Source organism: Symphodus melops (genome assembly GCF_947650265.1).
Source record: "Symphodus melops genome assembly, chromosome: 6".
Classification (NCBI taxonomy): Eukaryota; Metazoa; Chordata; class Actinopteri; order Labriformes; family Labridae; genus Symphodus; species Symphodus melops.
In genome coordinates, this window is record NC_136696.1 from 6,953,251 (window position 1) to 6,979,516 (window position 26,266).

General features: G+C 39.4%; 1 protein-coding gene across 1 annotated transcript in view; it reads left to right on the forward strand.

The window, feature by feature from the left end:
* Positions 1 to 1,754: 1,754 nt before the first annotated feature.
* syt9b (synaptotagmin IXb) overlaps positions 1,755 to 26,266 on the forward strand; it is a 46,318-nt gene continuing 21,806 nt past the window's right edge. The window contains exons 1-4 of the mRNA XM_079346084.1: positions 1,755 to 2,503; positions 17,225 to 17,400; positions 18,034 to 18,251; positions 18,438 to 18,978. Coding sequence (XP_079202210.1) covers positions 2,356 to 2,503; positions 17,225 to 17,400; positions 18,034 to 18,251; positions 18,438 to 18,978 — 1,083 coding nt within the window. The 5' untranslated portion in view covers positions 1,755 to 2,355. The remainder of the gene's footprint in view (positions 2,504 to 17,224; positions 17,401 to 18,033; positions 18,252 to 18,437; positions 18,979 to 26,266) is intronic.

The following is a 26,266-nucleotide window of genomic DNA, read 5'->3' on the forward strand; positions in this document are numbered from 1 at the left end:
AGGCGGGAAACACAAGGAACAAAGAACACAAGACCAGAACACTGAGGACATGTACAAAGTAAAACCCAACACTGATACCACCACCAAAACCAGATCTACAAAATAAAACAGGAAACACTAAAGACTAGACTTAAAACACAAGACAGGAAATAAACTAACAGGCAACATAGAAGAACACAAGGATACAGGGAAACACACTACGGACTAAAGTAAACACACTAGGAACATACATACACCGAACACGAGGGAAATAATAAACTAAAACAAGATTAAATACAGAACAAAAACCAAACCATGACACATAAGTATAAAGTTTTAAAAAAACATGCTTTTTTTAAAAATCATACAGATTATGTAAAAACAAATATTGTCCACAATGTAAGGAATTAAGCGTTCGAACCTTGAACCCAAAGGCCTAACCACCATCTGAACTAGAACTGAGTAAGGCATGACTGAAATGTATTTCCTGATGGTTTTTTCTAGCTATACTACTTCTTTTCGTGTCTGCTTCTTGTGCTGGTGGAATATATGCTCTCTATGACAAATTAAATACAGGTACTGTTCGGAAAAAAATTTGGTCACAACCTAAAATGTGCTGTCAAGACCAAGTCATCTGACTCTTCAGAGACAAAACATGCCACATTAACTCATTCGCACCATAAACAAACTGACTAACTAACTGCCATGTAACGTGCCCAGCAGTAAAAACTTACAGTATCCCATTATATACACATTCATACACCACTGACTATGTCACTTGGGAGTAATTTTGGGTTCTGTGTCTTGCCCAAGGACACATTGACATGTTCAAAGATTACAGACTCTACCACTGAGCCACAGCTTATCCATAAAAAACATTGACTTCTTATTGATTATGATATCTAATGCAGTTTAGGTTACATCTAGTGATTCCTGGACTCGCAAATCAGATTTATCAGTTTTATACCTTTTAAAACATTATCAGATTCAAGGTAGACACACATTTTGTAATTAAGACATGACAAATGTAGCAATAACAAACCTGCCTTTCTGGCAGGAGAAACTCTAGGTTAATCCGAGCAAAAAAATTCTGCTCTTTGTGTTCACATATACAGCCCCTCCAGGTAATCTCTGAAGTTTTTTTAGGAGATTTCCATAAATGTTTGTAAAGGGTATACAGCTCCTCTGGAAAAATTTTCAGGAGATTTCTGCTAGTGTGAAAACTTTCATATTGTCACTCCCCATTGAAACATTGAATCAGTATTGACACAAACGCGTATTTAACATTGAATTTGTATGACTAATTTTAGCTGTACCATGTTTTCAATTAGATTTTTTCATTGTATTTTCTGTGTTCACAACGCTTAAGATTTCAACGTTGCCCACACTGAAGACTGAATTGTGCAAGCAAATTGTATTTAGATATACCGCCAACAATATTAATAAAAGCTTAGTTATTTTTGAACTGCTTGATAAGAAAGGCATTTTTGGAGGGCCAAAATCACCCTTTGAGAGGGAGAGAGGGAGGCAAGGAACCCTTTATTAGCTTGTTTAGCAGGGCTTAATGTGACTTCATTATTCTGTTCTGCCCTTCATTACCTCCATCTGTAAAGGTCAAGTCATGTTTGCACTATTAGGTGCCTCATTCTAAACGTCTGCTCATTGCTTCACAACACGTGCTAACACAGTGAGAAGTATCATATGACTGGCTGACTCATTTGGCAAAAGAGAAAACGATAAACAGCAGGGATTTCTTGACATTTGCACAGTTCAGATCAGGAGAAGATGAGGCACACAGAGATCTCTGCTGGCTTTCCCTCCGAGGACTTGGAAGGATGCTGCCAGCAGGGCGGTGTTGTGGTAGAGGTGGAGGAGGGCTGATGGAGGCAGAACTTCCTGTCTGTATCTCTACATCTCAGTGCACTGAGAAATAATTGAGCGCAGCGAAAGCCGTGCATTCATTCGAAGACCTTGGCCGGCGCTGCTAAAGCCTGGGGGCTCCGTGGTGATTCAGCAGTGGATGGGAGAAAGAGGGAGAGACAATACAGACCTAACGAAAGACGTAAAAAAAAAAAAAAAAGAAACGGAGAAAAGAAGACCCGACAAGCTGATGTTTCTTTGGTAAACAAAAAAAAATGCCGAAGCCGATTTTTGAAAACTTCTTCTTGCTGAGGTAAAGATCTCCTGCGTTTGCTCAAAATCCCTCTTAACTCCCGGAAATTCGGAACTCACTGGATTGTCGCGCATCATCGAGCTCTCCAGACCTAAGTGGTGTGAAGGTAGCTTTGCGTTACTTGAGACTTAAAGTGATTGTGTGAGAGAGCTGGGAGAGGATCAGTCGAAGTGGCCGACCATTCAGAAGGATGCTGGAGGGCAATGACTGCAGAAAGAGAGGATGAGATTTGTCAAAAGGCGCTGGAATTGCTGTCCGACCTGTGCTCTAAGGGGGAGGTGCAGGATGACAACTGCCTGGATTTCATTTACTACTTCAGGGATCTGGCCAGACCGCGTTACACAGACTCAGGTCAGATTCCATCATTTCTCACATAAAGTAAAAGCAGATTACTTTCATTAGACTTCTACCTGTCTTTTCAAAAAGCCTAAAAAAAGAAGAAGCTCCAACTGTTGGAGCTTCTTCTTTTTTTATGGTTGGATTCGGGTATTGTAGGCTATACTTCTACCCATGTGACAGCATTCTCAGATAGTAATTATTTTATGGTTTCCAAGTTGGCAGACTATTAAAGAGATGTATGTAGAAAAGGTTCAAAAAGGACACCGATGTGTGTCTTTAGTTTACTTGAAGGGAGAAAAATGTTCTGTGAACTTGTTGCTTTCTACCAGATGTATAGAAACTAAACCATTGCAGTCCAGAATGTGTTTTGTGATTGTTTGCAAACGCACTTAAGTATTCATCATCAACATCGTCCATCAGCAGAGAAAGTGTGTGATTTGGTTCTTCTGGAATGCTGTAGAGAGAGAAGTTGCCCCACCCGTAATTCCCAACAGCTCACAGCACTTTGCAGACATGGATCAGCAAAACAAAGAGGATCAGTGATCCACTCCCAGCTTGGAGTAGTTGGTTGAAATGTTATCAATATTAACAATTTTAAACACACATACCCTAAAAACAAAGGGAAAAAAACCACTTGAAAATATATGAATTAATATATCTGAAAATATTCTAATACAAACGAGCCTTCTTCAGTTATTTAATAATTGAATTACATATAAACAGATGTTTCACTGCTGAAATCCAAGTGCAGGAATTTACGGTTATACCGATTAGGCATGGAAGCTGTTTCATAAGAAAATTGTACAATAAATGCTCAAAGTGTCATGTTTGTTATAGCCTAGAAAACAAGCATAGGCTAGAACACTATTCCCAATGCATATATCATATTATGGTAAGCTTGCTGATTCCATCTCCCCTCCTCCCTCTCCTTGTCCTTGTGTGTGTTTGTATGTGCTAGTGTGTCAGTGTTTACATATATGTTGTTTTTTTGGCTCATAGCAGCTGAGGCTCGGCTGCTGCCTTTAAACATGTAACAATCCATTATTAAACATGTATGATGAAGAGGAAGTTCAGGCTACCAGAGTGGTTCCCTTGAGGAGCTGTGACCCACTTTCTCATATATTAGACTGCTCTAAATGAATGCACACACACACAAGCCTGATCCATAACAACTACTGTTCAAACTAAAAAAGGAAAGAGGCAGAGATTTGAGTGACTGTGGATCAATGGTAGAGTCGGTCAACCATAAAAATCCGGGGTTCGATCCCCAGTCCTTGAAGTCATAGCAGCTGCTTTGTCAGTGCTGTATGACTGTGTATGAACTGATTTGTTAATAGTGACGTACACACTGATGACAGCAGCCTCTGTCATCAGTGTGTAAATGGGTAGGCGTGAACCCGTGTTACACTATTTTCTTTTCCTCAAAAAAAAAAAAAATAGTTGTTTATCTTCTGCAAAATAATGGGTTGAAACAAATGCTCTTCAATAGAGTAACATGGTTTTAGTTTTAATTGCACATTTTGGTGAACACATTTTCACCTGTTCAAAGAATCAATGCCAGTGCAATTGTTGGATGTGATTCAAGTGTCTTTGTTTTCACTATTAAAAACGATAGGTGTACAAAACTTTTTTTTTGTTTCTGTGAAATGGTTAAAACATGTTTCTTTCATTCCATACTGAATTACTTGTAACATGATATGTACACAGGTGTTGTCTGAGCATTAGAGACAAGGCAAACATTTGAGCATCAGACACTTTATTTCTAGGTGTATTTTTATTCTCCAATTTCTCATGAAATTGTATTAAGTTTTGCAAAGGGAAACATATTTTGATGAAACAAAAAATAGCAAGTACTTCCTGCATCAAAGTCAAATTTCCAGTGTTGTGATGTTGGGTGCATGAAAAACAGAGGTTTTCTTTAGTTTTCACATTAGCTGTACTCAATTCAGTTCAAATAGCTTTATTAGCATGAATGTGTAAATATTTTGCCAAAACATATCAAAACAAATAATACATTAATAATAAAAAAAAAACATGTTAAAGAAAAAAAGTGTAATTTATTGTTTTGTAGTGTGTGCGTATTTGTGCCATTGTGTGTGCAGATTGGTTTGTGTGGGTGTTTAAATTGTGTTTGTGTGTCTCTTTGTGTGTGTGTGCTCTTCATTTACGGAAATATGAATTATCCAGATTTTGACACAATTACTTTTACACATATTTCTAATGCAGTTTTGAAAAGACTAAGGTTTTCCACTGAAGACATTCTTTTTTTTCAATGCCATCCCCAGGTCATGAAAGATTGTTAAATGGTCCAGCTCTTAACGTAACCTCTTAAATAAATCCTAACTGTAAAATTATGAACTCTTTTCTCTTTTTCTTCCCCTCTGTCTCAGGGATTGTTTATGGCTTTAACAAGTTTTTACTTTGTTTTTATCATTAATGGACAATTATATGTAGTATTTTTCAAAAATGTTGCATGCTGGAGCTCATTAAAAACATGCAAAATAGCTTTTTCTGAGCTGTGAGGAAACGTGATTTGAACATAGGGCTTATTACCCTTTATATGCTGTGAAGGAAAGACAAGGACAAAGATAAGCGAAAGACAAACCAGCAGGCAGACGGAGAGCAGTTCAATATGAACACTGGATGCAAAATGAAAGCAGGACATTTGCTGCTGAAGACTGGCAAGTTTTTTTGGTCTTTATTAGAAAGAAAGGAAATGAATAGAGTCGGAAATTGGGGATAGAAAGTAATAAAAATAATAATGCATTTTATTTGTAGAGCACTTTACATTTGAGAATCTCAACGTGTGACAGAGTTTAAAAGAATAAAAGTTAAATAAAACTCTCTTTTAAAGTTAAAAGTGTTGAGAATGACATGAAGGAAAGGAACCACTGGTAGGATTTGAACCATGCTGCGCGCTTTTGAAGACTGTAGCCTCTGTACTTTTGCACAAACTAACCACTAAGCCTCTGGCACCCCTAAAGTCTTGTTTCTTTACCCATGTAACTCTCAAGTCCATCAGTAGAGTTTAAAAAAATGCACTGCTGTCTGGACTCAATGTCATGCTATTACAACTGTTTCTTATCAACAAGTTCTCTGCAGGTTAATGTTCATACAGAGATCCTCATATCATATTTTCATTTTCGGCAGCACCATCTTTACAGGAAACTTTCCACTTATTACGCCTTCTTTTCTCTTCCTGCTTGGAAGTTTTGAAAGCACCTCTCTGATGCAGTGGACAGATTATGATACAGTGATGCCACGGTAGTAACAATTCAAGAAGTGCTGTCTTCATGAAAACACCTGTCAGGGAGTTACTAAGGGACAGTACTAAATTTGACACAGATGGCTTACTTTTATATGCAAGAAAAACCCTATTTTACCACAAGTTTGTTGTTCACAATGTATTATTCTCCATAAGAAAGATGAGGTGCATCCTGGGGACGCATACATTGCGACTTTAGTGCATTCATTAGATTCTTTTGTGTCAAGATATGTGCCTTGCAAGATCACTTGGGTGGTGTCTCCTAATTGATAACTTTGTCATGAACCTTTATAAGATCCATACACACTATGCTGCTATAAAAGATGGAATGTCAAGGGATGGTTTCAAAGCCTGTGGTTCCTCATTTATATCTCATTGCAGACAGAGTCACATTGAAGGGGTGTACAGCGATGTCATACCTCATTTATGAACTCTTCTGCTGCAGTCACACCAAAGAAGCATTTGGTTCCCCTAAAGCCTCTGATGATGTTCCCTTAGCTAAAGACATGTCAGCTTCTGATGAAGGTACTTTAAAATAATTCAGTAACAGCCCAAAATATAATTTTTCTTTCTACAGTATAAAATAACTTTTTTTTTTGATCTAACATAAATAGATCTGCATTATGTTATTACCTCTACCATTTGATTTATTGATAGTTAAACAAAGGTTTTTTCAAGACACTCATCTAACTTGGAGAGCCATACACATCTGTTGCATCCTTAAAGTTTCCATTAATAAAGAGGGTTGCCAGGTCTGTGCGAAAAACCATCAGCCAATCCAAAACTAGTTTAAAACAACTCTACAGCCATCTAAACTGGCACCCAAACAGCCCTGTAAATCAAAATATGCTGCTGCAAAATCCTTTTTAGTGCTTCAGAGTGAAACACTGCCATTATTGTCAAATGCAGTAATATGCTTAACAAAAAATATAACTTCAATTCAATTAAAACAATTTTATTTGTCCCTGGGGGGAAATTAAAAGGCACACAATGCAGTAAATAAATGACAGTGACGGTTCTTTTTAAATGCTAATGTCGTTACTGATATGTTTTGGAAGAGTTGATGAGTTATTTTGTCAGGTGAATGGTTATTATGTTAGCGTCCACCTTAGGCCAGCATGCTAGCTGCCGAGGTTAGCTTGCCTTTAATGGAACAATACATGGCAAATAACACACTTTGTGTTTTTTGTTAAGAGGCTGAATGAGCTAGCAAAGTTAGGATTTAGACCATAGGCTTTTGGCAGTGGATGCTGCTCAAATGAAGTTTGTGTGTGTGTGTGTGTGTGTGTGTGTGTGTGTGTGTGTGTGTATGTATGTTACAGAAGACAACATAATTTATGTCCATATCACCTTTTTTTTTTTTTTTTTTTTTAAAGATTTATTTTTGGCGTTTTTATGCCTTTATTATAGAGGGAGGAAAGTGGATAGAGTCGGAAGGGGGGAGAGAGTGGGGAGAGACATGCGGGAGATGGGCCACAGGCCGGACGCGAACCCGGGCCGCCCGCGCGTGAGGACTGAGCCTCAATACGTGGGATCGCGCGCACTGCCGCTGCGCCACCGGCGACCCCCATATCACCTTTTTAACAGCAAACTTAAAATTGAGAGCATGAATAGGCTTATTAAGACAAGCTTTCTTTGTTCCAGAAAACCTGACTACCTCTGAATAAAACATTATTGTAAAAAGCAGAAGAGGCAAATAGAGGTCCTACCCATGAGAAAGCACTTTAATTTCTTTGTCTCAAATCTGAGGGATAAATTAAATGTTCAGGGAGATAGGTAAGATTTAATGGTACCCTTGATTGCATTTTAGGTTTTGTTGCCAGGCAACATAATTGTGGTTATTTAGTTCAGTTATCGTTGAGCCTTCGGTAATACTTTTAAATGAACTCAATATTGTTAATGGCTCTTGTCTTCTACACTCTTCTATTCTTGTTCTTCAAAATTCTACCCACAACACTATTATGAATTCCCTGCATGAACATTCCTCCAGGTTTATCCCTGCGCAGCTATACTTCCCTCTCCCCAATAGGTACTTTTAAAGTTGTTTCCAACACATCCCAGCCTCCTCTTAAAACCACACTCATGCCCTTTCCCCTCTATACCTCTTATTGGCCCACTGCTGACTTAGCTGTGCAGCTTATTGACTCATACTCATAGCTTGGCTCCTAAGGGGAAGGACTAGAGTACATAAAAGAGTTTATGATGGCTGGGGATTGGGGCCAACTCTCTGACATTAGCAAATTCAACTTTGAAGACAAAAATAAATATAAAGGTTGTCATTGTAGATGTTCTTTTCCAAAAAGTCTCTCAGTCATTTATCAGTCTCTGATCCTTTTTATAACATACATTTAACATAACATGCAGGAAAGGAGGGCGTATCTTAACTATACACACATACAGACACAGACACGTATAACAATATATATATATATATATATATATATATATATATATATATATATAAGAAGAGGTGCTGGCTATTCATCAACCAGTGACATCAGGAGGGCAATATTATAACTGCGAGGACCAGGACAGATGTTTCAATACAAAACCGTGTGGTTATCTTTGAAGCAGAAATCTGGATTAAAAGCTGAAAAAGTAATAAGACTGCTTCGAAAACTAAAGCCACACAGGACATACTGTAATTCAATCAGGAGAGACGAGTGATCTTAGTATGAATTTATTTTGGTGAAAGTGTGATTGACAAAAGAGATTTGACAGAAGTTTTGGCGCTTGGACTCTATGGGGTGGAAGATGCGATTTAGTGATAAAGTTCTGCTTTGCCAACGATACGGCTGAGAATGATGCTTTGCCAACGATATGGCTGAGAATGATGCTTTGTCAACGATATGGCTGTGACTGATGCTTTGCTGAGACCTTGCCGACTGGGACGAAGAACACAGATGCTTGCGTTGAATTTGCTGTATTTATTTGTATATATACATGTATGCATATATTTCAGGGACTGCCAAACCATCCTCAAATGTGGGAGCAAACCCCCACTTATGGTCATTTACTGCAAAGATAAATAACAAGCAAAATTAGACCTTTAAGACCGTTGATTAGAGTTAATTGAGCCGCTAAACATTTGTACTGAGGGACCACTTCACATTAGAGTGAGTAGACCGGCATAGCCTAAATTCAGAATATTTGATTAATAAAATTAACAGACGAAGTTTTCAAGCAAACGACGGATGGTACATTTCTGAAGCCACCACCACCATTTATTTGTGTAGCTTACCCTTTGCTGTCAAGGTTTTAGAGATCTTTGCGCTTTGATGATAGAAGCTGCTCCAGGACGCACGTAGGAGATGAAAGCAGAAGAAGACCAACGCCCCAGTTGCTGCAGAGAAGCTATAGGCAGGCCTTGCATTGCAGCAGAGGTGGTGGCTCCTATCCTGAATGAGTTTCCTGAATTGTGCTTTGGCGATATGTGACTTTTTAGGAGAGTCTGTTTTAAGTGACGACAGAACCAGGATTTTGATTTGAGATTATTATTATTAGTGAGGAAAAGAGGAGCTTGCGGATGAAGTGGAGACCTGTTTTTTACATAATTAAGCATGGATTTAAAGGGACAAAATTCAGAATTAATTAATTTAACTGTCGAGGCAGCTAGTCCCTTCCTCTATTTAAGAGAATCCAGCATAGAGCCTCGGAAACCTGGTTAAATATGGACGGGCTGCTTTTACACCCGAACGTGAGATGCACGGCAAAATACAACTTGGATTTCCATTTTAGGCCAAAGAGATGCCACTGTGAAGGGTGAAGAGGAACTATTTTAAAGGCATCTTTGATGTCGGCTTTGGATAACTGCGTACCCTGGCCTGCTAGTTTAATCAGCTTATTAGGCAGATGCCTATTTCTCATTATTGTACACTCAGCACCCCATCTTGACAGAAAAAAACTAAATGTACAAATGTTTGCAAATTTATTAAAAAAGAACAACTGAAATATTACATGATCAAAAGTATTCAAACCCTTTGTTGTGACACTCATATTTAACTCACATGCTGTCCATGGCTGGATCACAAGTCCCTTATTTGCACCGAGTGTCCTCCGAGTTGTCTCCTCCACTTGTGTCTTAGTCCCGCCCACCATAGATGCACAGAGGAAACGAAGCCGAGGAGAGAGGACCGAGGAAATCAGCTTTAAGACACATGAGACGTCGTTTCCTCGACAGCGTCACATGACACGACATCAGCTGATCACGTTCAGCTGTCAATCAGCCTAACAGCTGTTTATGTCCACACAAACATGCACTGTATTATTTCTCATCAAACACACACACTGTATTATTTCTCATCAAACACACACACTATATTATTTCTCATCAAACACAGTTACAGTGTTTCGTCTCTTTAGCTGATAACAAACACCTGAAGAACAACCTGCAGTCTGTTTCAAACCAAAAGGACGATTTCTACTGACTAAAAGATTTCATTTTGAATTGTCTATTATCATTTATTATTATTATAATACAGTTTTGACTTAACCTAGCCTGTATTTAGATAACAAACTCTGTATTTTATAAACAGAGATATTTATGTGTCAGGATACTGAAAATGATTGATTAGAATCTAAATGATGAAACTTTGTGAAGATAAATAAGTGTGAATGTAAAACGGACTCCCTCTTCATCAAACTGTCATCCTCACCATCTTCAGACATTCAAACAGTCTGAGGGATGATGAACAGAACATGAAGGATGTATTGATTTGATAGAAGTTATAGAGCTTCATATTTGGTTTTTAATCCCAGCTCATCACAGACTGACTCTTTACAAACTCACTGATGTTCATCATCTGTTTAAATGTCCGACACTCCGTTTAGCGTCTTTTCAATGTTTGTCATTTTCTCCGGTATTAAACTCTGCTAATGTTAAGAAGTTTCACTGAAGTCTGATCCTCTGCAGCCTCTGCCCAAAGAGCTCACAGACAGAATTGTGGCAAGGCACAGATCTGGCCAAGGTTACAAATGGAATTTCTGTAGCACTCAAGGTTTCTATAAGCACAGTGGCCTCCATAATCCTTAAATGGAAAAAGTTTGGGACGACCAGAACTCTTCCTAGACCTGGCGGTCCAGCCAAACTGAGCAATAGTGGGAGAAGAGCCTTGGTGAGAGAGGTAAAAAAGAACCCAAAGATCACTGTGGCTGAGCTCCAGAGATGCAGTAGGGAGATAGGAGAAAGTTCCACAAAGTCAACTTTCATTGTTGCCCTCCACCAGTTGGGGCTTTAAGGCCAGACAGAAGCCTCTACTCAGTACAAGACATGAAAGCCTGCATAGAGTTTGCCAAAAAACACATGAAGGACTCCCAGACTATATGACAAAGAAGATTATCTGGTCTGATGATCAATTTCTATCTTTATTTGTAAATAAATCAATCTTTATTTGTATAGTGTCAATTTCATAACAGGTGTTATCTCGAGACACTTCACAAGAGCAGGTAGAGGACCTTACTCTTTGTCTGTTGACATTACAAAAGAGCAGGTAAACAGACCTTACTTATTGCTGATAAGACCAAGATTGTACTTTTTGGCATTAATTCTAAGCGGTATGCAATTGTAAGAAAGTACCAAGTACAGAGATATCCTGGAAGAAAACCTCTTCCAGAGTGCTCAGGACCTCAGACTGGGCTGAAGGTTCATCTTCCAACAAGACAATGAACCTAAGCACACAGCTAAAATAACAAAGCGGTGGCTACGAAACAACTCTGTGACCATTCTTGACTGGCCCAGCCAGAGCCCTGACCTAAACCCAATTGAGCATCTCTGGAGAGACCTGAAAATGGCTGTCCACCAATGTTCACCATCCAACCTGACAGAACTGGAGATGATGGCAGAGGATTCCCAAATCCAGGTGTGAAAAACTTGTTGCATCATTCCCAAGAAGACTCATGGCTGCACTAGCTCAAAAGGGTGCTTCTACTCAATACTCAGCAAAGGGTGTGAATACTTATGAACATGTGATATTTCAGTTTTTCTTTTTTAATAGATTTACAAAAAAATCTACATTTCTTTTTTTCTGTCAAGATGGGGTGCAGAGTATACATTAATGAGAAATAAAATGAACTTTTTTGAGTTTAGCAAATGGCTGCAATGAAACAAAGAGTGAAAAATGTAAATGGGTCTGAATAATTTAATTTAATATACCCACTGTATATTGTGGCATATATCAGCTTGGAAAACAGCAGGATGATTATCATTTTCCACAAAGATTATTGCTTATGTTGTGAGAGACAGCTAAGAGAACAGATACTACTCATACTTTTAAGTGGTGACTGTAAAGGTGGCCAATTGGCAGATGTAACCAGTCTCCGCAATCCCCATATAACATAGCTCTGTGTAGATTGGCCTGTTGCCAGGTCACTGATGAAGACCGCATACATATCTCCTGCATTGTGTTTTTCCGTTTCTACCTGTCTCCACTGGTAACCAGTGCTATTGAACTGAAGAGGATTCACCAAACCTTCCTTTTACTAATTTACAGATCTGGGCATATATTAAACTAAAAAGTCTTTTCTCAGATGATAATGGAGTCAGAGTAAAAAGGAATGAGAGATGACAGGCAGAGGGAAGGAGAGCATGTAGGGAATATAAAATCACCAGACACAAAATAATTTAGCATTTATTGACATGCCATTTTACTAAAAAGATGACGCAAAGATTTTTACACTTGGCACTAATACATGGAGTTGACAAAGCCAAAGTTGTTGCTACTTTTTTGTTGAGCCATCCAGCATTTAAGGTCTCGGATGCAGTTGTTCAGTGTGTTAAGACGGTTAAAATCACCAGGATTAGAAGACAGATATGGGAAGAATCCTTAAAAAGTGGTAGGAGCCTCACTGGCATGGTTAACAACACTGTACGAAGTCCATGAGTTATGTCAAATCCTATCAGTCAGATCCAAAAGAAATGTGGTTGCTTAACATCAACGCGTTTCCCTCATCCACTTTTTGCAACTTTGTTTTCTCTAGTGAAAGTAATATACAGGAGAACGATTGTATGTCAAATGCAAGACTTTTCTGTAAGTCATATTAATTGTAGGGCACCCTTTAAGCCACAAATACATTGAAAGGTGACAAAGTAAGATAATGTGTTTCTCTAGAACCAGTGCTCATCAAACACAAAAACGGGTTATATTTTCATTCACAGACCCACATTTAAAATTTTGAGGGTGTGTCGCCCATCTGTGGAGTTGCTGTGTTGAGAATTGATAGGCCAACATTTTTTCTGCATTTAACATTAACAAACATTCTTGGTTCTCCAACTATATTTCTGCATGCTTATTCATACAAACCTCTGGATAATAGCAAAAATAGCCTACAATACTTCCTAATATAAATGAATGTCCTGACTGTTTGGATTATTGATTTATTTTTGTCACTTTGACAAATCATCCCTTGACATAGCTTTGACAATACAGTGTGGGATTCAGAAAGCTGCAGATTTGGCTTTTGTTTTTTACGCGATGGAACTAATAGTTGAATGATTCCAACTTGAGCAGGCATTCATTTACATTTTCCTACACGGAAAGTAGTTTTTCCAATTTTTCCAAAATTTTCAGACACCAAATGATTGCAAGGTTAGAGCTATTTGTGTTAAACAGGGGAGCCTTCATTTATAATGAAGGCAGCTTTATGAGTAGTGTAGAGTGTGTGTGTGTGTGTGTGTTTAAAAAAAGAAAGAAGTGCTGGCTAGTGAAATGTCTACACTTGATATTCATTAGTTTGATACATTTCTTACCTTGACCTTTTTGCTTGAACCAGTATGCATATTCATGCATATTAAAATAGCAACCCTGCCATAGACAATTATACTAATCAAAAACTCTCAGATTTTTTTCTTTTTAATTATAATTAGCAACTTACTTAAGTAAGAAGGGAGCTCATTGATAATTGGGGCTCCTGAGTCTGATGAACTGCCACCAGCTGTACTGGGTTTAGCTTGGTGCCTTGATTGCATCCTGCATAGAAACAGGAAAAAAGAGACATCCTGTGGCTTTAGAAAGGGCATTAACAAAGGAAATTATATAAGGTAAAGTCTTCTGGGCTGTTTCAAAATTTTGGCATCAGATTTCTTTTTTTTTTTTAAGACTAATGATGTAAATAATGATGTTAATAGCTGCAATCAATTTTTGAATAAGAAAAGCTGAGGATTGATACGTCCTTTTTTATTGTTAATAAGATATAGGCAGTTGGTGCAGTGGTCAGCACTATCTCTTTACAGTAAGAAGGTTCCTGGTGACAGAGCCTTTTGTGTGAAGTTTCCATCTGCTCCCTGAGCATGCATGGTTCCATAGTCCAAAAACTTGCTTAATGGGTTAAATTGTTGAATTAAATTTTCCTGTAGGTTTGACTGTGAGTGTGAGTGTTTTTTTTGTTCAACCTTGTCATTAACTGGGACCAATCCAGGGTGCACCCTGCGTCTCACCTAATGACAGCAGGGATCAGATCCACGACCATGGAATAAGTATTATAGATAATTAAGCCCTGTTTCCACATAGCAGTTCGGTTTCGGATCGGTACAGTTTGGTGTGGTCTGGTTCGATGAAGCCCGATCCCGTTTGCGTTTCCACAGCCACCCATGCCTTATTTAGTAGGCGGCGTGTAAGCCGGATGACGACAGCCGCTATGTAAATAGCGTCATATGATAGCCGCTAACCGCTAACAGCTAACCGCTAACTAATAAATTCAACAAAGGAGAAAAACGCTACACAAACAAAACCAGCACTGGAAGACATCCAGCAGTTCATCTACTCTGTCACTGACATGTGACTCTTTATTACAAAAACTCAATCAAGCTGTGCAGCGAGGAGAAATACAGACGTAAACAATCAGCTGTGTATTACAGTCAATGGTTTAAACAAGGCAGAGTTTTCTTTGCCGACGTAACACGGTAAGTGACGATTCTTTCACCCAATCAACGGACTGCAGTGTTTAGCTCCACCTTTTCGGGTCGGCTCCACATTCTTGGCACCCCAACGGAAGGGTCGCAAAAAGTGGGATGGTATGGATCCGTTATTTGGGAATCTTTCCCGGAATTAGTCTATGGAAACACCGCAAAATGCATGCCGTACTGAGACGAACCGAGCCGGACAGCTCGGTGCAAACGGGGCTTTAGTGGATGGATGTATTAAATACATGCCTAATACACTGCACATCAAACGAGAATAGTGAACCACGTTACTTGTTCTTTACCTTTGACAGCTGAAGTCTTGCACTGTGTCAGGACCAATGCACTAATCTCATGTATTTTATCTCTACTGCTTTCCATCAATCCCAGCTGCTATCATTTTATCCAGCTGTGTTCTACCTGCTCCATTTAAAAAATCTGTGCAACACATAACTTGTTGTGATTTAAGATAACAAACAGATAACTAAAACAGTATACAAATCATTTACAAGGAAACTAAGAATTAAAGGAGACACGGAGGTCAGAATGCCAAAAACAAATGGCTAGGTGAGGGAGATTTGCATGGCATTCTTAAGGAAGCTAAGGTGGATGCTCTGGGTGTTGGGTGTTGTGATTTAGGGAACCAGGGCACCATGTCTTCCTTTCTCTTCTTTTGAGATGACCAGGCAAGGCTAAGGTTACTTCCGGATATTTGGTTGGGTCTTCAAACAGTTCTTTGATGGCGAGATGTCTTTTGGCTAGCAGACAAGGAGACTAGTGTAGTGCTCAGTGTCTCCAGGAAGTGTATAACGAATACACTCAGAGTAACATTGAAAGACTGCAGTGTGCTCAAGGATGTCTTTTTGGGTTTTGTGTAAAAACTAAACTAGTGTCCTTTACAGAAGAAGAAAGATTTTTGCTGGTTACATGTTTCTACCTGTTTGTTCTATTATGATATGTAAAGAGAAACTAATTTCATACATGCAGTTGTCTTTTGATAAATGAAGACTATATATTGAGACTATAAGAAATTTCCATGTCAGTGTTGAATATCTACAAGTAATAGAAACTAATCCCCTTCCATAAACTGTTTTCTTATTATCAATGTCATGTACACAACTGCTGTTCTGTGAATGTCACTCAATGCTACATTGTGAGATACCTTTGGTTCTTGACTGTAAACTTGTAAACCATTTCAAGATCCAAACTACACGTCTGACCATTGAACAACAAACACGTTTTTCTGTTTAATTTTTCCTACATTTAAAGGTCTACTTTAGGCTACTCCTCCTGTCACTATATTCTAACATTGGCGACAGTCTTTATAATCCAAATCCACAAAAATACATACTCTACAGACATTACATCAGTAAATATCGACTAATTGATTAAGAAATGTTGCCATATCTGTTCAGCTGTTTCTTCAGTAAGGCCAGCTGAACTTTTGAATGACACTTAATGTTTTTTTTTTAAAGATTTATTTTCATGCTTTTATGCCTTTATTTAGAGAGAGGGTGGATGGCGTTGGAGATCGGGGAGAGAGGGGGGGTGGACATGCGGTAGATGGCCACAGGGTCGAACCTCTGCGCTACTGGCGCCCCAAATAACACTTGATTTGACCAATCAGGACCCTCCATTAACTGTGCCGAGGCTACTATAGGGCGCAACAGGGGTTCTGAAATTCAATATCTGATTTTTTTTTTTCCATGGTGTATTTGCATATTAGTCAGGAAGTCATAACCATCCAATGTAGACCTACCATGAGCTACAGTACCTGAGTGTGAAACAATAGTATATGCTCTTGGAGAAGACACAAGTTTGAATCAACCTTTTCTTTAAAACGTGGTTTTTCCTTGGTATTGGGGGAAATAACTACGCTCATGATCAAGTGTCACAGCAACGTGTCTGATTAATGGAGCTAACTGTTACCATGAAAATGTTTCCTGCCCAAATCAAACAGTTAATTAGCTAACACAAACAATTATGGATATATGTGTTATAGAACTGTTCCTGATTCACACAGTGTTAAATAAAAGGACCCAAATACACAACTCAGAGACAGAGACTTCCAATAAACAGTCTTTTAATGACTAAAATATTAAATGTGCACAAGAAGGGGGGTGTGACATCCGTGAGGTGATGTCCGTGCTCTCCGTGACCACAGGTGGCGAGGAGTGTTTCCCAGTGAATTCCCAAGTGAGTCTGAAGCATGTTGAGTGGTCAGTGAAGTAATCATCTGTGAATTGTGTTAAGGTAGCACAGGGCAAACGAGCAGGAGGCAGCAACACGGCCTAGAGCAACAGAGGACATAACCATGATTAGCTTTTGGTTAACAATGGAAAATTCAACAAACACTATCAAATAAACAAGGGAGCCAGAGATCTCTGCCCTAGCTACTATACCACACAAGCAAAGAGTATAATCTGACAATGAGTGGATGTTGAGCCCAGGTAGAGATATGGTAGGTGATGAGTTGATGAGCTGCATTAGTTTTTCATTTTATTCCAGCATTAAAAAAACAAGTTTTCTGTGTTCACTCTCTAAGTCCTCTCTGTTACTCTGCTCTGTTCTGTAGATGTATCTGTGAGCCTGTTGTCCTTGCTGGTGACCACCTGTGGCCTGGCTCTCTTCAGTGTCTCAGTCTTTGTGTCATGGAAGTTATGCTGGGTGCCACTGAGCGGCCGCTTTCTACCAGATCTCCTCAAGGGGGCTCACTTCCTGGGAGGAGACCAACAGCCTGTCCTCACAGAGGTATCTTAATGTCATTCAAATTTCTTAAGAGAGAAATCTGAAACCGATATGTGTTGAAATTATAAAAAAGTCCCCAAACGTTAACAACGTGAGACCCCCGCAGCATGTACTACAGTCAGCACTGATGAGCACAAACGTCCAGAGTGAGTTAAATCAGCTATGTCCCTGTGAACTGCATGATACTGCATTCCCGGTATTCTTTCTGCATTGTTGTCAGCTCTTCCATCTTATTAAGGAGAGATCTACATTCCCTACAATAAAAGTCTGTACAGATGGTTTGTACCGTCCGTGAGTGTAAGCAATGGAGTAACAATTGGCTCAATGGGTCTTTTCCAGATAAAGTATGAATTAGTCCAGAAAGAAGAAAATTCAACACCAGTATTCCCATAAATTGTAGACTGAGGTGTATACATGCATGCAACTCCAAACCCCATTACCTAGGTGTGTTGGTCAGATTTCAAGAAATTTGACTAAGTATATATTTAGTAACACTAACTCAATAAATTGACTTTTTTTAACATAATTGTTTCTTATTACTACTCTTTAAGGTCCGCAATCTAATGTATAGTTGAAAAGTTTGCACTTTCACTGCAGGTTTAATTTAAGCCCTAAAGACAAATTTCTGCTGTGCAGGTGGATGGAGAGGAAAGGGAATACAGTGAAGATGGTTGTGTGAAGGAGCCCATTGGGCCACCCCCATCTATTGCTGTACCAGAGTCGGCCCTGAAGATTAGCCACACATCGCCTGATATCCCACTGGAGGCTCAGGCCAAGTTGGAAAAAAACCAGATCCACACTCTGGCCAGGGACAGGGTTCAAAGGCAAATTACTGAGCCTACCTCCTCTGTACGGTCAGTAAAGATCTATCCTTACAACTACCATCCAGCTTTTGTGAAGCAGGTTAAACATCAATTACAAACAAATTACTTGGAACTCTTAGTTTAGAGTTCCTTTACCACAGTTTAGACCAGATATTAAGATTGTGATCAATTAAAGTGGTTTGAATGAAGTTGTCTTCAAATTCTACTTATTGGCAGGCACAACTCCCTTCGTCGTCAGTTGAACTTGTCCAATCCAGACTTTAATCCTGCTCAGTTCCAGCGTCAGGAGTCTCTGTCTGGTTTGGGCAGAATCAAACCAGAACTCTACAAGCAGCGCTCTGTGGATGCTGAAGACGGTCGTCGTTCCGACAGTTGTGGTCGTCTGGACTTTGTCCTGAAGTTTGACTTTGACTTGGAACAACTGATAGTGAAAATCCACAAGGCCCAGGACCTCCCAGCCAAGGATTTTACAGGAACCTCAGATCCATATGTTAAGATCTACTTGTTGCCAGACCGCAAAAATAAGCACCAGACAAAGGTGCACCGCAAGACACTCAACCCAGTGTTTGATGAGGTGTTTCTTTTTCCCGTGGCATATGCCGAGCTGCCTAGCCGCAAACTGCATTTTAGCGTCTATGACTTTGACAGGTTCTCTCGCCATGATTTGATTGGCCAAGTGGTGGTGGACAACTTCCTGGATCTTGCTGACTTTCCCCGGGAGACAAAGCTGTGCCGGGATATACAGTATGTAACCTCGGTGAGTTACTATTCCCTTAAATTCTATCCCATCCTGTCTGTGTTTTGTTCTCATTTATTGTTTTCCTTGCCCCTATAACCCCTATCCTGTATTCAGCCCCCCCTCCCCCCCTCAATAGAACATGAGAAATATAATAACTATCTAACCCTGTTACAAGAATAATGAAGCTGGAAAAGAATTTTGGTTGATTTGTTTCTCATTGACCCTCCAAGTGGAATTCATCTGATGTTTCAGGAAGCAGAGACATAGAAATATACTTAGACACAGTTCATTTTTAATGAAAGCAGTGGGAAGCACTTGGGGATAGTGACCCAGATCTATACTGACATTAGACTGGGGCTGGTATGACAGAGATACAGCTTCATCGTCTGTATGACATTATTCACTTGGATAAATCTACAGTGTTGGAACATTGTGTATCTCAGTAAATAAGTAAGATTCCCTGCCAGGGAATTATTTTGTTATAACTGTCTTTTTAAGGCGAGATTGCAGTCAGATAGGTCTCAGTATGATAAAGAATATTGTTTTTCTTTTATAGACAAACTGTGTCTGGGCAGGCCATCCTCGGGGGGGGCAAGGAGGGGGGGGGGGGGGTTGTTTGGGCAGGCCATCCTCACCAACAGTCCCAAGGAACCTAAGAGAGCTCAAGGAACCTAAGAGAGCTCAAAAGGAGAGGTTAGAATACAAAGATAGTGACAAGCTACTGCTTGTCACTATAGACATATCTTATTACTATAAGATAAGAAAGCTGGGAGAGAGAGAGGGAGAGAGAGATAAGAGATCCTGGTGCCAGTTCCCCCGGTAGTCTAGGCCTATAGCAGCATAACTATGAGCTGGTCCTAAGCCAGCCCTAACTATAAGATTTATCAAAAAGAAAAGTTTTAAGTCTATTCTTAAAAGTACCTAGTGTGTCTGCCTCCCGGACCCCGACTGGTAGACGATTCCAAAGGAGCGGTGCCTGATAACTAAAGGCTCTACCTCCCATAGTACTTTTAGAGACTATAGGCACCACAAGCAGGCCTGCATTCTGGGAACGTAATGTTCTTGTCGGATAGTACGGTACAATTAACTCTTTAAGATACGATGGTGCCTGACCGTTTAGAGCTTTGTAGGTGAGCAGAAGGATTTTAAATTCTATTCTAGATTTTATAGGGAGCCAATGGAGAGAAGCCAATACAGGAGTAATGTGGTCCCTTTTCCTAGTTCTAGTAAGAACACGAGCTGCAGCGTTTTGGACGAGTTGGAGGGTCTTTAGAGATTTACCATAGCACCCTGCTAAAATAGAATTACAGTAATCCAACCTGGAGGTAACAAATGCATGAACTAATTTTTCAGCATCATTTTGTGACAGGATCTGCCTGATCTTAGAGATATTACGAAGGTGAAAATAAGCTGTCCTTGAAATGTGTTTAATGTAGGAATCAAAGGACATATCCTGATCAAATAGAACTCCTATGTTCCTAACAGTGGTACTAGAGGCTACACTAATACTACTAAGGGCCGTCATATCGGCAGAGAAAGTCTCTCTAAGGTTCTTAGGTCCAATCACTATAACTTCAGTCTTGTCTGAGTTGAGCAGTAAGAAGTTTCTGGTCATCCAGGTCCTGATGTCCTTGACGCAGGCTTCTAGTTTACAAAGCTGGTTGGTGTCTTCTGGCTTCATTGCTATGTAGAGCTGAGTATCGTCTGCATAGCAATGAAAGTTCATGGAGTGTTTTCTCATAATACTACCTAGAGGAAGCATATATAATGTAAATAAAATCGGACCAAGCACTGATCCTTGAGGCACTCCGTGGCTAACTTTGGTGTACAAAGAGGACTCATCATGAACATGCACAAACTGAGATCTGTCTGATAAATAGGATCTAAACCAACTTAAAGCAGTCCCTGTAACTCCAAGCAATTGTTCTAGTCTCTGTAACAGAATCTGATGGTCAATTGTGTCAAAAGCAGCGCTAAGATCTAACAGGACAAGCACAGATAGAAGTCCCCTGTCTGAGGCTAACAGAAGATCATTTGTTACTCTAACTAGTGCAGTCTCAGTGCTATGGTAAGCTCTAAATCCCGACTGGAACTCCTCAAACAAGCTGTTGTTGTGGAGAAAATCACACAACTGATTAGCTACCACTTTCTCTAAGATCTTGGAAATAAAAGGAAGGTTAGATATAGGTCTATAGTTAGCTAGAGTTCCTGAATCAAGAGTAGGCTTTTTAAGGAGCGGTTTAATTACAGCTACTTTAAATGACTGGGGTACATAACCTGCTGCTAAAGATGAATTGATCATATCTAGTATGGAGCTGCTAACTAGAGGAAAGACTTCCTTAAACAACTTGGTTGGGATTGGATCTAAAAGACAAGTTGACGGTTTAGACGCAGAAGTAATCGAATTTAGTTCTGCGTGGTTAATTGGAAAAAAACAGTCGAGGTTAGTATCAGAATTTGGAACCGTTTCTGCCGAATCGAAAATATAGGAGGAATCTGAACTAAGTAAAGAAAGTTGCTAATTTTGTCTCTATTGTTTAGAATTTTATCATTAAAAAAGCTCATGAAATCATTACTGCTAAGGGCTAAAGGAATAGATGGCTCAAATGAACTATGACTCTCTGTCAGCCTGGCTACAGTGCTGAAGAGGTATCTAGGGTTGTTTTTATTTTCTTCGATAAGAGACGAGTAATAGGCAGTGCGGGCCTGCCGTAGAGCTTTCATATATCTATTATGACTATCTTGCCAAATTAAATGAGATTCTATCGTTTTGGTGGAGCGCCAAATTCTTTCAAATTTACGTGACGTTAGTTTTAGAGTACGGGTTTCTAAATTGTACCATGGAGCTGATCTCTGTCGTTTGATTGGCTTCTGTTTTAGGGGGGCGATTGAATCCAGAGTAACTCTAAGTGAATCCACCGCACTATCTACAAACTGATCTAACTGAGAGGGACTAAAGTGATTATAGGAGTTTTCAACTAGGTTAGGGGATGGAACTGAAACAAAGGCAGCTGAAATAGCTTCCTTAAATTTAGCTACAGCATTATCATTTAAATTTCTAGAGAGCACTTTTTTATTAAGAGGAGTTAAGGTTGGTAAAAAGAAATCAAAAGTTATTAGGAAATGGTCTGATATCAGAGAATTTTCCAGAAAAACCGACAGACTATTAATTTCAATACCATAGGCTAAAACAAGATCCAGGGTGTGGTTAAATCGATGAGTAGGTTTGTTTACACCCTGGGTGAAGCCAATAGAGTCCAATAGAGACATGAAAGCCGTGCTAAGACTGTCATTAACAACATCCACATGGATATTGAAATCACCTACAACAATTATTCTATCACTGCTAAGAACTATGTGTGATAGAAATTCTGCAAATTCAGATAGAAATTCTGAATATGGGCCAGGAGGGCGATAAACTATAACAACTAGAACTGGCTGAAAAGTTCTAGAGACTGGATGTGAAAGACTGAGTGCAAGACTTTCAAAAGAGGTATAATTCAGCTTTGGTCGAGGATTGATTATAAGACCAGAATTAAAAATAGCTGCTACTCCACCACCTCGGCCAGTGTCTCGAGCTATATGAGCATTCAAATGACTGGGAGGGGTGGATTCATTTAAACTAACATATTCATCCTGAGAAAGCCAGGTTTCAGTTAAGCAAAGTAAATCAATATGATTCTCTGATATTAGCTCATTTACCAGGAGAGATTTAGATGCTAGGGATCTAATGTTTAGCAAGCCGCATTTAATTGTTAGATTTTTTTGCCAAATTGTAGTTTTGATTTTGACTAAATTGTTATGATTTACGCCTCTTTTATTGATGCTGGAATTGCCTAAGACAGGTCTGGGGCGGAGAACAGACACAGTATCTATAGTATAAGTAGGGTTACAGCTATAAGAAGATCTAACTGAGTTACAGTTAGATTTACAGTCACAAGGACAGCTATAGTGGCAGGTAAACAGATGTAAAGGAAGCGCAGAGAAGTGTGTAAGACTGCAGCTCTGCATCCTGGTCTGAACTCTGATGAGTTGTCAGGGTTTGGGACTAATAAACTCTGCTAAGTTTCTAGATAATAGAGCTGCACCAACCAGAGTAGGATGGATGCCATCTCTAGCTAGCAGACCAGGCTTTCCCCAAAAGGACTGCCAGTTATCTATGAAGCCCACATCGTTTGCTGGGCACCACCTCGATAGCCAGCGATTGAATGAAGACATGCGGCTATACATGTCATCACTGGTCAAATTAGGGAGAGGACCAGAGAAAACTACGGAGTCCGACATCGTCTTAGCAAAACTACACACCGACTCCACATTAACTTTAGTAATTTCCGACTGGCGAAGTCGGGAGTCATTTGTGCCGACATGAATTACAATTTTATCAAATCTACGTTTAGCCTTTGTTAGCAGCTTTAAGTGAGCCGTGATGTCGCCCGCTCTGGCCCCGGGTATACACCTAACTATGCCCGCTGACTTCGTTAACTTCACGTTTCTGACTATGGAGTCTCCAATTATCAGAGTTTTTGTCTCAGCGGGTACGTCGCTGAGTGGGGAAAATGAGTTTGAAACATGAAGTGGTTGGTGGGGAGCCGTGAGCCTCGTTTTCTTACTATGCCTCCCTCGGACAGTAACCCAGCCACTGCCTCCCGGCTGCTCTGGAGCTACCGGGGGAGATTTAACACTATGTCGGCCCGCACCGGCTACAGAAGGCTGGCTAACTGCTGCTGCGTAAGATGACTGTGACTCTGACTCAAAGGTGCGGAGCCTGCTCTCTAACTCAGACACCCTTGCCTCCAAAGCTATAAATAAACTACATTTAATACAGATACCTTTATCAGTAAAGGAGGACGAGGAGTAACTAGACATCTGGCACACAGAACAAGAGAGAGCAGGAGAGGGAGAGGCAGGGAGAGAAGCCATCGTATGAGAAGCTAACTGCTAAGTTAGCCTGAGAGTACGTAGTTTAACGCAAACAAAAGATCTATAGATAGCTCGCAGGGGTGCTTGGTGATTATTTCGATTACTCAGAGTGTGCAGTGAATGGAGACAAATGTAAGAAAATACACAGGATAAACAATCTAGCTTTAGCTCTATCGATCGGTAGTAGCGATAGAGCGAGACACAACAGGAAGTGATGCAATACGCTCACCGTAGTACGATTTGTTTGATTATGAAAGTTATAGAGATATGAAGCTGAAAGAAATTAGGCATCATAAAATAGTAATTTTTATTTTTATAATTTTTATTAGATTGTGGACTTTTTATGTTGGTGCTTTTTTTTTTGTAAATCTGGATGCTTAGTTGGAATAGCATATTGACCAAAATATTTACAGCGGCACTTTCATTGCCTGTGACAAAGATTGATATAAGGCATACTATATGAGATGGGACTATGTCAAAAACAATTTCTGTACAGATAAAGGATATAATATTGCACCTAACACACCTATTGTTTTTTGCTATTTTACAACCAACATATTTCTCCTCACCAAACCTCCAGACTTCTCGTTGGAGGAGGTAATACTGATGAACAAAATGATAAACTTGCTATATTATCACATCATGTATTTTTCTACTGTTAGTTAGGACAGCAAAGTTGTAATGTAGATGACATTTTCATCAGTTCAGCTGTGCATGTAATAAAAAGAAATGCAAGCTAAGGAACAGGCTAAATAATGGTAAATGGACTTGAGCTTGTATAGCTCTTTTTCTAGTCTTTACACCGCATGTCACACCTACCAGTTTATACCCATTCAGTGATGGCTGGTTACTATGTATATTGACCATTAGAATTAACTAATAACACTAAACTAATCTTTTTAACATTTACCTTTCTATAAATTGGTAAATAGGTATATGGATGTTGTATCCTTTGTGTGTGTGTGTGTGTGTGGGGGGGGGGGGGGGGGGGGGGGTCATTTCACTTTTGATAAAAGACCCCTTAACATGTGTTAAAGGAATAGAAACTAGTCTCATCACAAAATGATTAAGGGGCTCACATAGTGCCAGAATTGTAGCGTCTTCTCTCACTGGTTTTTGAGAGACTTTTAAACATCCAGCAACAACACAGCTTCTTTTCATCATTTAGCAAAGTTCAAAGACAGAACATTATGGTTTGCTGGGTCAGCACCATGCCAGTTCAGACCTGCCGACTGATTCAACTGATTACTATTGTGCATGGACCTGCCACCTCTTAACAAAAACACACGTAGACACACACGTAAATGCATACAAAGAAAGGGAGACTTGTTGTTTGATTAGAATTACAGTTCTGACACCTTCCACACTTACCAGCTGAATAAGGTCAGTATAAATGGGTTAGAACCTCCTCTGAGATACCCAGCTTGTGATCTATTGCTATCCTGTCTCCCGAGTCTGCATCTGTTGAGTACACTCTCTAAATATAATCCTTAATTAATGAACACACAACACAAACTGAAATCAGTATGCAAACTACTGGACATGTCTCCTTTTCCTAAGGCAGCTTGTGGATGTATTCTTTCATAATAGATAGAATAAACTCACATTACCGATAGGCACTGTTAGTTTCACTTGTTCTTGCATTGTGCTAAAACTTCATCATCTGTATGGAATAAAAGAATAACCGATAAATTACTTATGATTAGATACACTTAAAGGAACTGGAGGGTGGGGTAATCACTGTATATCAAGCTCTGTTTTGAGCTCTACAAAAAAGTTGCATTACTGTTTGTCCCCTTAAACCCTTTGCTATTGCATCTCGAAAACCCTAAATACAATAAATCCACATGTCCAAATAGATCCAATTGTTAACTTATTATTTACTAATGTAGATGATGATGATGATGAAAACCAACATGTTTTTTTGGTACTCAACTTTCGGTATCAACTTTATCTGCCAAATAATAACTGTTGTCATTTTAATTCTATTTCTATTCAAGTTCAAACACTTTATTTTGTAACTGAAGCCTACAAATGTAACAAAAAATAAAATCACATTTCTAAGATATCTTTCTTTTACCGTTCCATAGAAGAAACTAGGCTACCTCTCTTGGGATATAAGGGAGGGTCCCCATGCTGGTCAAATCTCTGGTCTGTGTGCATTAATCATAACTACTGGTACAGAGCGAGCCTCAAACACTCATATCCATATGTAACGTAATACACACATTATGAGCCAAATGCTTGTCAATAAATCAATAAGCTGTTTCCTATTGTGAAAAAAAAACAGGGTGAACTGACATTTTCCAAACATAACGAATTACTGACATGATTACTGTATTGTCATTAGTGTTTTCAAGAGGTTTAGAATTAGCACAAGGATTTT